Source organism: Acanthisitta chloris, unplaced genomic scaffold (assembly GCF_000695815.1).
Source record: "Acanthisitta chloris isolate BGI_N310 unplaced genomic scaffold, ASM69581v1 scaffold14100, whole genome shotgun sequence".
Lineage (NCBI taxonomy): Eukaryota > Metazoa > Chordata > Aves > Passeriformes > Acanthisittidae > Acanthisitta > Acanthisitta chloris.
In genome coordinates this window covers 362-12,236 of record NW_008652286.1, presented here as the reverse complement: position 1 = coordinate 12,236, position 11,875 = coordinate 362, and the positions used below count along the sequence as shown (strand labels likewise).

Here is an 11,875-nt window from a genome sequence, read left to right as displayed (position 1 = left end):
TTAGTGAAGGTGAAAACATTCAACTTCTAGAAACTCCGAAGGGGATTGGAAGCAGAGATCTGCATTTCACAGTAGAAACACCTTCAGTATTCTTGACCATCTAGCTAGAAGGGCTTACTTTTACTTTAAAAGTGTCCAGGATATTTTTCTGCCAAGATCCTTTAGAAAGATATTTACTATTCAGATATATCTGGGACCTATTATCAGATACCAGTGAGCTTTCTTTAAAAAGGGACTGAAAAATTATTTTATATGTTAAGGAATAAAAAGGGAAGGAGTTAGATGTTTTCCTATAGAACTTCTAATGGCTTCACAGAAAATGACAAGACTCAGAGATACCTTCATTCTCTGCTTTGGTTCAATTTGCTGAGACTAATTACATTCTCTTCCCTGGAGTGATTTTGGAGGCAAATGGAAGAAAGGTAACTCTTCTTTAAAAAAGGAAACATTTAGAATTTTGATGATATAAATTCCATTGAAAAGTTTTCTACTAGTTTTCCCCATCTCCAGAAAGCAAAAAATTTTCAAGTTGAAAATGCAGGTTACTCAATTTGCAGGTCACCCACAGCTTTGTGACACTATCTGAGCTAAATTCTACACCTAGTTCACAATATTTGCACCTTGAGCTTTTTTGGAAGCATGATAACATTATTTTAATGACAGCTTATTCACATTCCTCCCTTAATTCATTGCCCTCTACTAATAAACTTGTGGCACATCAGCTCCTACTAGGAGTAATATTAAAAACCAAAACACACAAGAAAGAGAAGGGAAAAAAAAAACCAACAAAAAAACCCACACATACTTTACCACAAATATGCTGCACATAAGGCAAATTCAGTTTCTGGATCTGTTATTGAGTAATATCTCTCACAAAGTGAAGAGATAAAAAGTTTGTCCCAAGAAGAGAAGGAACAGATGCAGCTCACAGTCTGGCACAGTGTACAGCACTTGACAAAGTCTGGAAAGAAAAGCCTGTAGTTCTCTTTCTACCTCACCAAGACAAAATGTGCAAATAGCTATAATCCCTTCCTTATTTGGAGGCCAATAAAACAACTGTTAATGCATACGGTGTTATAATATGTTTAACAGTAAAATTCACCCATTTGGCTTCCCCTAGGAATTTGAATTTTTTGGAGTTGGTGCCCAATCATCTATGTAATTTCTCAGTTCAGTAATATTAAAAGAAGCTTCCTACCTTCTGAAATATCACTCTACTGCTCTGACTGAATAAATTTAATTCTCTCCCTCTCCACCCCCAGCTAACATGAAACAGATGGGAAATACATTATACTAGAAGCTCTCAAAGAACTATTTTCTCCTTCAAATACCAGTCACTGATTGCAGTGTACTCCTTACACCAACTGAACTCCACTGTGAGGAAAAAGTCAAAGTTAGGCCTATTGGGAGTCCACTACAGCTACTGAGATGTCCACTGAGATTTTGCAGTTGGGTTGTTGGATTTTTTCCTTTTAAAGAACAGGTTCAATACATGGTGTTGAAAGAACTGGATTTGTCTAAGCACCTTTGCTAGGTATCTTTCTTCAAGACAACCCTTTAAAATGTATGACTTTCACACCTAAGCCTAGTGCCACACACCAGCAGACATAAGAACAACTCTGAGAAAATCATGTCCTTCCACACTGGCAAAAGAATCTGCGGTTGGAAGTTCAGAGTCTCACCTCGTTTTCTCATGTTTGTTTCACACAGCTCTAAGACTTTGCTTTAAATGGCATTTGTGAGATCACAATGACCCCTGAGGTGGCAAGGACTCCTTGGCACTCCTACAGTGAGAAGCAATCGGTGTACATCCAAGGAAAAAAAAAAGATTAATTCAGTTTGAAAGACGGAGTGATGAAGAAGGAACACATAGGACCTCAATTTCCAGGCTCTGTGTTTCACCACTCACAATTGTTTTCTTCCTTAGCCTTGCCAGAATTACCAGTTACTTCTATTCATGCAACAACAAGAACCACCAGCACCAAAAGAAAAACAAACAAAACCCCCAACAAACAAAATCTTCTGGCAACACATCCAGTGCAGAGCTGTGCATAAATCAAAATCCAATTGTTTTAGCATCCCAACTCCATAAATTTCACACACGGCAGAGGAGCTGTATGCAAAAGGAACACATTATTCCATCACAGCCAGCCAATCTAGCAGAACACAAATGAAAATCCCCACTGAGCTACAGGCTCAAGAGCTATTTGGAACTACAATGTGGCTGTCTACCACCACCTTTGCTGCAACACAGCCAGATAAGGCATTATTCTGTATCTTTAAAAGACCATCCTATTGTGTTGAGTTAATACAGCAGAGCTTTAGCAAGTGCAAGAGAGGAATCAGACTTCTGCCCATCCTGACAGAGCACAATGCTTTCTGCCATGAGCAGTCCCAGAGAAGTCACACAGCGTGCCAAGTACAAAGTATTTGCAGAAGTGAACCCTCAGACAAGGCTGGAAAAGCTCTGGGTTAAGGAAGCACACACCAACTTGCTTCTGCTTGATCTGTTCCACAGCTTGACAGTAACAGATAGCCAGTTGCATTAGTGTCAACGTTCAGATAAGTTTCTCTCAATATCTGTCACCAAAAAAAAAAAAATACAGCAGTGGTATCAGTGTGCCAGCTGTATTATCAGGCAGCACATAGTTGATCATGTTTAATAACATCCTTCAGCACAGACAGTGCCACAGTTCTCCAGATCCTTCTGGCTTGGAGCTGCCAACTCCACGAGTGCCTGCCTACCACCTTTTCCCTCTCAAACACATTAACTTGCCTTCAAAAGGAGCCAGAGTTTGTTTTGAAACTCTTAACAGGATCACTGAAAGAAAAGAGGAAAAAAATACCATAAATGATCCTCTGGACTGTTTCCAGAGTAGTGTGTTCTCTTAGTGATTGCTTTGGAAGTAAGCCAAAAAATGGGAAGTGTTCTTGCAAATGAGCACGTTACTAGGCTCAAGTGCAAGTTATCATTTAATTCTTTTTGTCAACAGCAGCATGGTTAGAAATTAAGAAGCCTATTTAATAAACAGGTTACTTGAACTCCAGTTACCAAACAGCAGTTTCTTCTCTATCCACCTCTGCCACGCTCACTCAGCTCCTGTCCCCCACCACTTCCCAACATACACTGCTTTCTTTTTTGGCTACTTTCTCTCTTTTATTGAAAGGCAAAGAAAATTAGTATATTAACTACATCAACCATAACTAGGTCTGCAATCAAGAGCAAGTTAACTAAGAAAAGGAAAGAAATTGCTCACTCAAGGAAGAAATAAATCAAAACCCTCAAAACTATGGCTTAATATTTTTAACAGAGCTTTAATAGAATCTCCCGAACGGCTTCGTCAGGGCAGTTTTTCACATCACAATTACTCCTAATGAGATCACCCTCTGCAGTGTATAAACCCTCATCTCTTCCCAACAGAACAATGAAAGATTTGTGCAGGGCTACAAAGGCTTCTGATCAACTCCACTCACTTCACCTTGTTCTGAATTTCCTCTCAAAAACTCATCAAAAACACAACTGTGTTTTTTTTACCCTGAAGACAAATTATTAATAAGTAGACTCATTTACTTTGAATTAGGGTGTCCCTAATCCTCTGCAGATTTTGAAGTCCTCACACAGGCACATCAGAGTCAGTGACTGCTGCCAGCTTTGGTTTTGAGATTCTCTATGTTTCTCCTCCTCATATATTTGGGTTTTTTTTTTTTTTCCCCAGTTCCTAACTTAAATCTCACCAACAAATATTTGCCTATCTTACAATAAAAATATGGTGATGTATAACTCCTTGTGATATCTTCTAATAAAAATTATATACCTTGTATTAAATGTACATGAAAATATCTGTCTTCAAACAAAGTACCTATTCTCTTGATTTTACTGTAATCATATATTTGGGTTTTTTTTTTTTTTCCCCAGTTCCTAACTTAAATCTCACCAACAAATATTTGCCTATCTTACAATAAAAATATGGTGATGTATAACTCCTTGTGATATCTTCTAATAAAAATTATATACCTTGTATTAAATGTACATGAAAATATCTGTCTTCAAACAAAGTACCTATTCTCTTGATTTTACTGTAAGACACTTGTATTAAATGTACATGAAAATATCTATCTTCAAACAAAGTGCCTATTCTCTTGATTTTACTGTATGCAAAGACAATGAAATATCCTTTCTCATCCTAAGCAGAAATGTCCTATGCCTGTAGCCCAAGTGACAGCAATGCTAAGGGTGAGTATCATTCTAAGAACATGGCTAACTGAATCAATCTGAATTAGAAAGTACAGCTCAGAAGTCTCTGATTTGCTTGTATTTTAAAATAATTACCCTGATCCCACTGCAAGCCAAAAGTTTAGTTAGTTTCATGCAAAAATATATTGTAGGAAGGAAACCATACTTCATTCTGATATTCTCTTTGAAAGATCTAACTTGTCTTGAATTTTTTAATACCTGACACAAGTCTCTAGCTCAGGTTTTATTGTGTGTGTATTCTTCCAGTTACTAACCACACCTCGTTCTAGATTTACTGCCTCTTTTTTAGTTTCTTTATATTTCTGTCATTGATCATGTGAAAGAATGAAGTGTTTACCTACTCACACTTGATGTTATTGATACAATATTCCGTGATAGGAATGTCTTGCTCAGCATTACCAAGAGGTACAAGAAACATCACCTTAACCAGTTTAAAATGTTAGTCCTGAACTTATATATATATACAGTACCACTTCAACTTGTCTTGTTTAAATTCAAAAATGCAGCATGCAACTACCAATTTCCATGACCTGCTTTAGATTACCCAGTGTGAACTTCACGGATGGAGGACCTGAAAACTTTTAAAGCACATTGAAAATCTACTTCTCTTGCAAAAAAAAAAGAAAAAGAAAAAGAAACCAGTAGAACTTGCCCTGTAATTGACAGCAAGTAGTGTGTTTACTTACGCTCACAGGTGTCTCCTTTCTGCTGGTATCCTGCTTTGCAGATACATTTTCCAATAGGCACTAACCATTCTCCCTCGGCGCTGCAGTGCATCTTGGGTGAGTTCTCTGCCTCCTCCTCCGCGCTGCTGACACAAGTTCCTCGCACTTCAACTAGAGAGGAAAACTCTGAGCCAGTCACTGTGTCAGGAAAAATAGCTAAGTTCTCAATGATGGACCAGCACTTCTTGTAGTAGACTTTGACAGAGACCAAAGCAATGCAGGCCCCTACGTCCTGAAACGCAAGATAGAATCCTTTTTTGGACAAAGGTCCAATTTCTCTCACCTCTGTGTTAAGTTTCATTTTTCTCTCCCCGAGATCACCCTGGGTAAAACTTTCATCTGCTGCAATAGTGTCTATTTTTACATATTGGTTTTCTCGGATATTCCTGCCAGTGTCGTAGTCTGTTTCATAATAATACAAGTTAAAAGTTTCTTTACAAGTCCCCAGAACTCCAGGAAGACTGTTACAATCCCTCAGAGTGAATTTCAGTTCTACAAAAATCCTTTGTGCATTGCTTTTCGCAATCCAGTTAGTCCGAAGCCAGTTGTTTTGGTTTGATTCCATCACCTGGCATACCTGGTATGTTCGTATAGGAGTGTAGTTTTCATCCAGTCCACTAATTTCTTCCCACTAAAACGACAACAAACAGTTAGTAATACAACAAGAAGGATGTCAGCAGATGCAACTACTATTTTTAAAAGTTTTGCACAGCTCATGTCTCCCTCAACAATAGGTTATTATTTAAAATACTCATAAGCACCTAAATGAAGGATATATATAAATGCAGCAATAAGTGTTCTCTCCCTCCATGTCTTTTCCATATATAAATAGCTTCTAAAAATCATTGCCATATCATGGGCACAGTTGCAAAGGGGCAGCTTCAGGTTCTGATTACACAGTGGACTCACACCTATTTTACTAAGGTCATGATGGTTTTGGGCAAGCAAAGACTGAAAGGAGGGAGGCAGCTTCTCTGCCAAAGAAACCTAAAATCAGTGAAGTCTTAGAAACTGGAATTGCCTAGTGTTACAGCACACAAAACTTGTGTATGTGGAACTTGATTAGAAAGCATGGATCAGGTCCTGAAACTCATTGAGTCAGATTCACTCCTAAGTGGCATAGAGAGAGGGCAAGAGAAAATGGACACAAAAATCTGAAAGCAAGAAAACATTTTGGCTGCCCCCCTTTTTTTTTTTTTTTTTTGTGCAGTCTGCCTTCTGATTTACTTACAAACCAAAGAGGTAAGTGGCAACTCCTCTTCACCTCACATTTTGTCCAGGGGCTGCACCCGTGTTAAAAGGAGCAAACTTCAATTAGTTGGGAGTTCAAATGAACCATGAGATTACAACCAGAATTAAAAACAACCCACATGACTGAAAGTTCAGCGGTTCAAAGCCTGAGTGTTGTTGATGTTCCCTCTTTAGGTTACCAACTATGTAACGAGCTGGTAAGTCTATAACAGCCCAGGAGTATTTAACAGCCTCTGGTAGCGTGGGAATTTACACCTCCAGCAATGACAAACCTTCCATGGAAATCAACCAGGCAGATCTGCCTAGGTGTAACCAAAACAATATCTGTCTCTCACCTTTTTTTCACATTTCTTGTAAGTTTCATTGCCTGCAGAAACCACAGCTGCAATAAACTGGGGGGATGGGGGTGTGTGAATTATCCTCACCCCATTGATACAGGCAACCATGACTTCTCTGCATGGCACTCAGCCCTCTGGCCCTATGTCAATAATGCACTTAAGCTCATGCTTAAGATCAGTGACAGTACTTATGAGCTTAATGGTAAGCACATGCTTAAGTGCTTCGTGGGACTAGTTATTCTCTGCACCTCTGTAGGATGGAACATCCACTGACATTCCTTACACCAGCAACCAAGCGTGGAAAGCATTGGTTTCCCAGATCAGGAGCCATGCAGTATACAGCACTTTGCAAGTCTATCTGACAGCAAATGAGATCATTTCAATGTTGTTGTACTGCTCCAAAGAAAAGCAGATGTGGCTGAATTGATGTTGGAAGTTATCACCACAAAATATATCACGGCTGCCGATGCTGAAATGCACAGAAGTTGTAAATATCAAAGCACATTTCAAAGAGCCACAATTAATATAGATGTGGTGTATAGGGTATTGTAGATGCATATGGTATTAAATGATTGAAATAGATTATTAAATGCTTGTGGAGCTAACTGAAGTGATTGCATATGGAACTGCCTTAACCTCAGAAGAGAAGAAAGTCTATCTTCACAACAGATTTATTAGATTTGAATGAGCAATATTTTTTCCACATCTATACAAACTAGTACAAACAAGGAAAATAAAAAGGGGCCCTAGACTGAGAGGCTTCTGGCTCTGCCACAATTAGAATAAAAAAAAAAAAATTAAAAAAATCCCCCCATCAAAAACAAAGCAAAATAAACCCACAGCCAAAAAATCCCACCAAGATGACAAAAACGGCACAAAGCCTACAATTTTACTGATTTTCATACTCTCCATGTCATATCATATAGTGCTATTTGCTTTGGGGTTTCTTTGAGTTGGTTTGGGGGAGTTTATTTCACTTTTTATCTTGCATAAATATTCTTCCCTCCAAACTCTCAGTCAGATTCTGCAATGAGATACTCAGTTAGATGATGCATTGTACCTTCGAAGTGAAAGTAACTAATGCACCACACAACAGAATCTGACTCGTCTCATGCTCGACCTAAACAAATCTCATGTCCCACCCACAAAAAACCCCAAACAAACTAAAACCAACAAAATAGATTTTACAAAATCAACCTATTTTTCATATTACAACACAAATGAGCCTTCTCAGGGTCAAAATCCCTAGGCTGGCTAGCATCAGATAGAGTCTCATACTTCGATCAAGGAAAACAATACAAACACCTAAATTGATATAACAAGTCCTACTTTTTGTTAACTCTAGCATTAAACACTCAACAATATCTTTCCATATTTTCCCAAAGCAAAAAAAAAAAAACCCCAAAAAACCCAAAAAAGAAAATACGACTTATGGTTCAATTATGTAATCAGAGAGCTATTATTTCAAGTAGTCTTTTCTCTGCAGAGAAAAAAAAAACCACCACATCAGTACTTCGGCATGTTTTCACCTACGGCGTCTGAGATCATGTTTCATTAGAGCCTTCTTATAGTTTTCAATTCCATCATTAACTTGTACAGCAAGAAAACTCAACCTTTCTTTGTCCTGCTGCAAAATATGGTGAGATACCTGCAATTCTAATTGAATGTATCCTGTTCTATTGGTTTCCATTTATGATATTTGAATTTCTTAGTGATCTTAACAATGCTAAATGTAACATTTGCAGTTGAATGAGGCATTTAATGAGTGTCTGACTGGTATATTCTGTACTGTGATGATGCAGTAGTACTCTTGAGAAGATTTTGTGTTTATTCCCATGAAGCCTTTATTGCACAGCAGAAAATTCAGTCATTAAACTAAAAAATAAATCCTTTTCAAAATGACATTGTTAAAATGCTACTTTTATGTTAATTTACAGGCAACTGTTTCTGAACATTTTCACACATGCAAATCCAGATATTAGTTTTGATTCACTTTTAATTCCTGCTTGGCTTCTACCTCTGACAATCGCCTTCTACTAGTTGTTGAATTTGACTCTACTTTCATCTTTCAGTATGTTGACATGTGTAACATGTGTTGACATGTCTTTCATTATCTATAGGTTAGCCTAATATAATTGCCACCAAGCTAATCTTTCAAACACCTCTGGTAAAGGCTCCAATCAGTGCACAACACTAATGCCAAGGTTATTAACCATCGTACGTGTTGAGCTCGCGTTACATTCCCTCTGAAGTCCTCAGATTAGTTTCCAGTTTATGCTTGTATTGATATTACAATCTTGCTTTTAAAGAAAAGACACTTTCAAAATTTCATTCTTCTTATTTAAAGGATTTGTTACACTTTTCTATCCCCACTCACACTTCACGCTCCTCTGCCTCCAGATTTCTTAATGCGCTGGAGATTAAGGGACTCATGCCCCAAGTCCTTGTTCGTGCAAGGAGTGGCAATGGATTCAGCACAATTCCCTCCATGAGGAACAACTGTCCATATAATTTATGATTTGTCAGACTGAGATCAGGTAGAACTGAGCTAAGGTAGGACAATATCCCCATTATATCCCTCTGAAAATGTTCTTCCTCAAGGCTTGAGGAGGAAGGGGCTTTCTGACACTTTTAATTCAGACTGAAAGCATTTCTCAGCTTCCTGTATACAATCAGACAATAGCACTGATGTTTTTAAACGTCTCATTATTTATAATGATGTATTTTACAGCGGTACATTTCACAGAGTACCATGAGATTAATTTGCAAGCAAGCTGGAGGTGACCTAAACCACATAATTCGTGCCTAGTTCCAGATATCAAGCTCCTCAAGGCTTGGGGATGTTTCAAGTTTTGGAATGTCATTTCAAACACATCTGCAATCTAAATGTTTTTGTTTCAGAGCACTTCAATCTGTGCTATTCAATTACAAAGAAAACATCGTAAACAAATTTATGATCACCCATTCTGCAGAAAATGAAAACCACATTTTTAGAAAGTTTCCACACAGAAGCAAATCTGCTGCTTCTATAGAAAGAAGGAAAAAGGGATTTAAAATACTGTGTTATAAATATACAGTGTAATCCTTTGTAGAGCACTACAAAGCATAAAGCTACCAGGAATATTTAGGTGAGTTCCTAAAGCACCTCTTGGTTTTAATTAGCTTGTACCTTTGTCTACTGTAAGCTGAGGTTTTATTCTAAAAATGAAGAAGCCATAAACACTTGGTTTGCTTGCTGAAATATGAGGGAGAACTAGATTAAAGCCAGTGTTTCAACTTATTTAGCAAAATAACTACTCATCTTTAGGAACTTTATTTTTGCCTGGAATACTTACCCCATTGGGAGGAGAGGAAATCCATTCCAATTCTGTCTGTTGTGCTTTAGAGTCCAGCAAAATTACTAAAAGAAGAGGGGAAAAAATGAAATTTCACAGTTTGTTAAATAAGTCAGAATATAAAACCAAAGAACAAAATCTGAATTTATAAAAAGGGATAGAGTGAATGCAATTTTGTACAAATTAGTATTTTTTCCTTTGTATTATTAAACAATTTTACCAGCAACCACATCTATGCACTTACATATCAATTTATGACTAAGTGACTATGTACCATACACATATAAGTAGCTATAAATTAACCTTTACAATTTCATTGCTTAAAATAAAATAGGTTTTATTCAGTGCTCTGAAGTGTTTCTAATCAGTCACGAAGATTTATTCTCCCTCCATCTCCTTTGTCATAAGAAGGACATTTCCCATATGCCAATTATTACAATCAGCTTCAAACAAACAAATACAGACCAACATTTCAACACAATTCTGAAGTGATTTAGACAGGACTAGTCTATACCTTACTGGGAGTTGCACTGAAAAAGCAATGATCTTTTTAGAGTGTGAAAGTAGAAAAATATGCCCCTTTGGTGACAGCAGTAATTCTGTAAATAAGTGACAATGAGGAATACAGAAAATAAAACACTCTGCAATAACCTCACACCTCACATACACAAAGTCAGACTCATTCACTTTATGGTAATGTCATCCTAAAATCTTCCTGCCATTATACCCCAGTGACATTTCTATACAGAAAGACATCAGTTCTAGTAGCATCACAATTATTTTCACTTAAATGTAACCCCATCTCTGAAAGTGGTGAATCACAGCCTAATAAACCAACTCTTACATATTTTACAGTACATATTGGAGATTATATCACTCATGTACTATTACCTTCAAACACATTTCTATTCATGTCTTATATTCCAATTACAGCTCTAAGTTTTTTTTCTTAGCATATCATTATAAGTCTGTAAGATTTTCAAATGGTGCATATGTTAATTTGTGCTGACCAATAAAAAAGAAAAAGTGAAATAATTTGTTGTGATACCTTCTTTCAAACAGGCAAAGCTGTAGAGTGAACTAGGTTTGGCACACTTTGAAAAGTTGCACAGTTAACTTCATGCTTCTATCTGATTAAATTAAAAGTGATATTTCTAATTTAAACCTCTTCCATATATCTTTAGCTATAAAGCTATTTATAACTTCATACACAGCATTTGCTTACTGATATTTTAGATGTGTGATTTAAGGCTGTAACTTGAAGCAACTTTTTTCAGGTCTTTTGAAACAGTTCGAGCTCTCACTTTGGCCCTTCCTCCTAACAGAATTTACACAAAATTTCAGTGAATTGCAACAAAGATGAGATGCCCCAAAAAGTTTTTTCTAGGGTCATGCAGTAATACAGGGAATGTTAGCTGAACCCAAACCGGTAGCTTCCAGGCCTGGATTTCAGTAATGAAGTGGAACTACTCATTAAGGAAGTATAGTCTCGCTCTAGAAAGATTACCTGCTTATTTCATTAAGCTTGGATTCAAAGGGCTTTACTTTGCAACACTTTCTATAGAAAAGCAGGTGGTGTATGTGCTGGTTTGTTAAACAAGAACATTTATAAGGGTCAAAAAAAAAAAAAAAAAGAAAAAAGGCACTAAGAAAAATTTAACCATTTCAACACCAGCCCAACACCCCACGGCTGCAATTCTTTATCCTTTTTTTTTTTTTTTTAAATTTAGCAGCAATTCTCCATCACGTAGCAACGGGTGGGCACATCACAGGAAGAAAAGACAACAAGCAAACCAAAAGAAAAAAAAAACCAAATAAACAAACACAAACCCATGTTTTGTTAAAAGCCACTTGCAAAGAAATCCTAGCGTTCCTTCTGACCCCTAAAGTTACCGGGGAAGAGCTCTCGAGGCCAGTGGCTCCCAACCCAGGGAATCCTGCGGCTCCCCCCCCCGCCCCGGGGGGAGGAGG

The 11,875-nt window shown here is 37.4% G+C and overlaps 1 protein-coding gene across 1 annotated transcript in view; it reads right to left on the bottom strand.

Moving 5' to 3' along the window:
- Nucleotides 1-4,933: 4,933 nt before the first annotated feature.
- The window catches only part of LOC103804173 (ephrin type-A receptor 7-like), a 7,273-nt gene continuing 331 nt past the window's right edge, over nt 4,934-11,875 (bottom strand). Inside the window, exons 2-3 of the mRNA XM_009076772.1 lie at nt 9,905-9,969; nt 4,934-5,611 (exon numbers count right to left, since the gene is read on the bottom strand). Coding sequence (XP_009075020.1) covers nt 4,934-5,611; nt 9,905-9,969 — 743 coding nt within the window. The remainder of the gene's footprint in view (nt 5,612-9,904; nt 9,970-11,875) is intronic.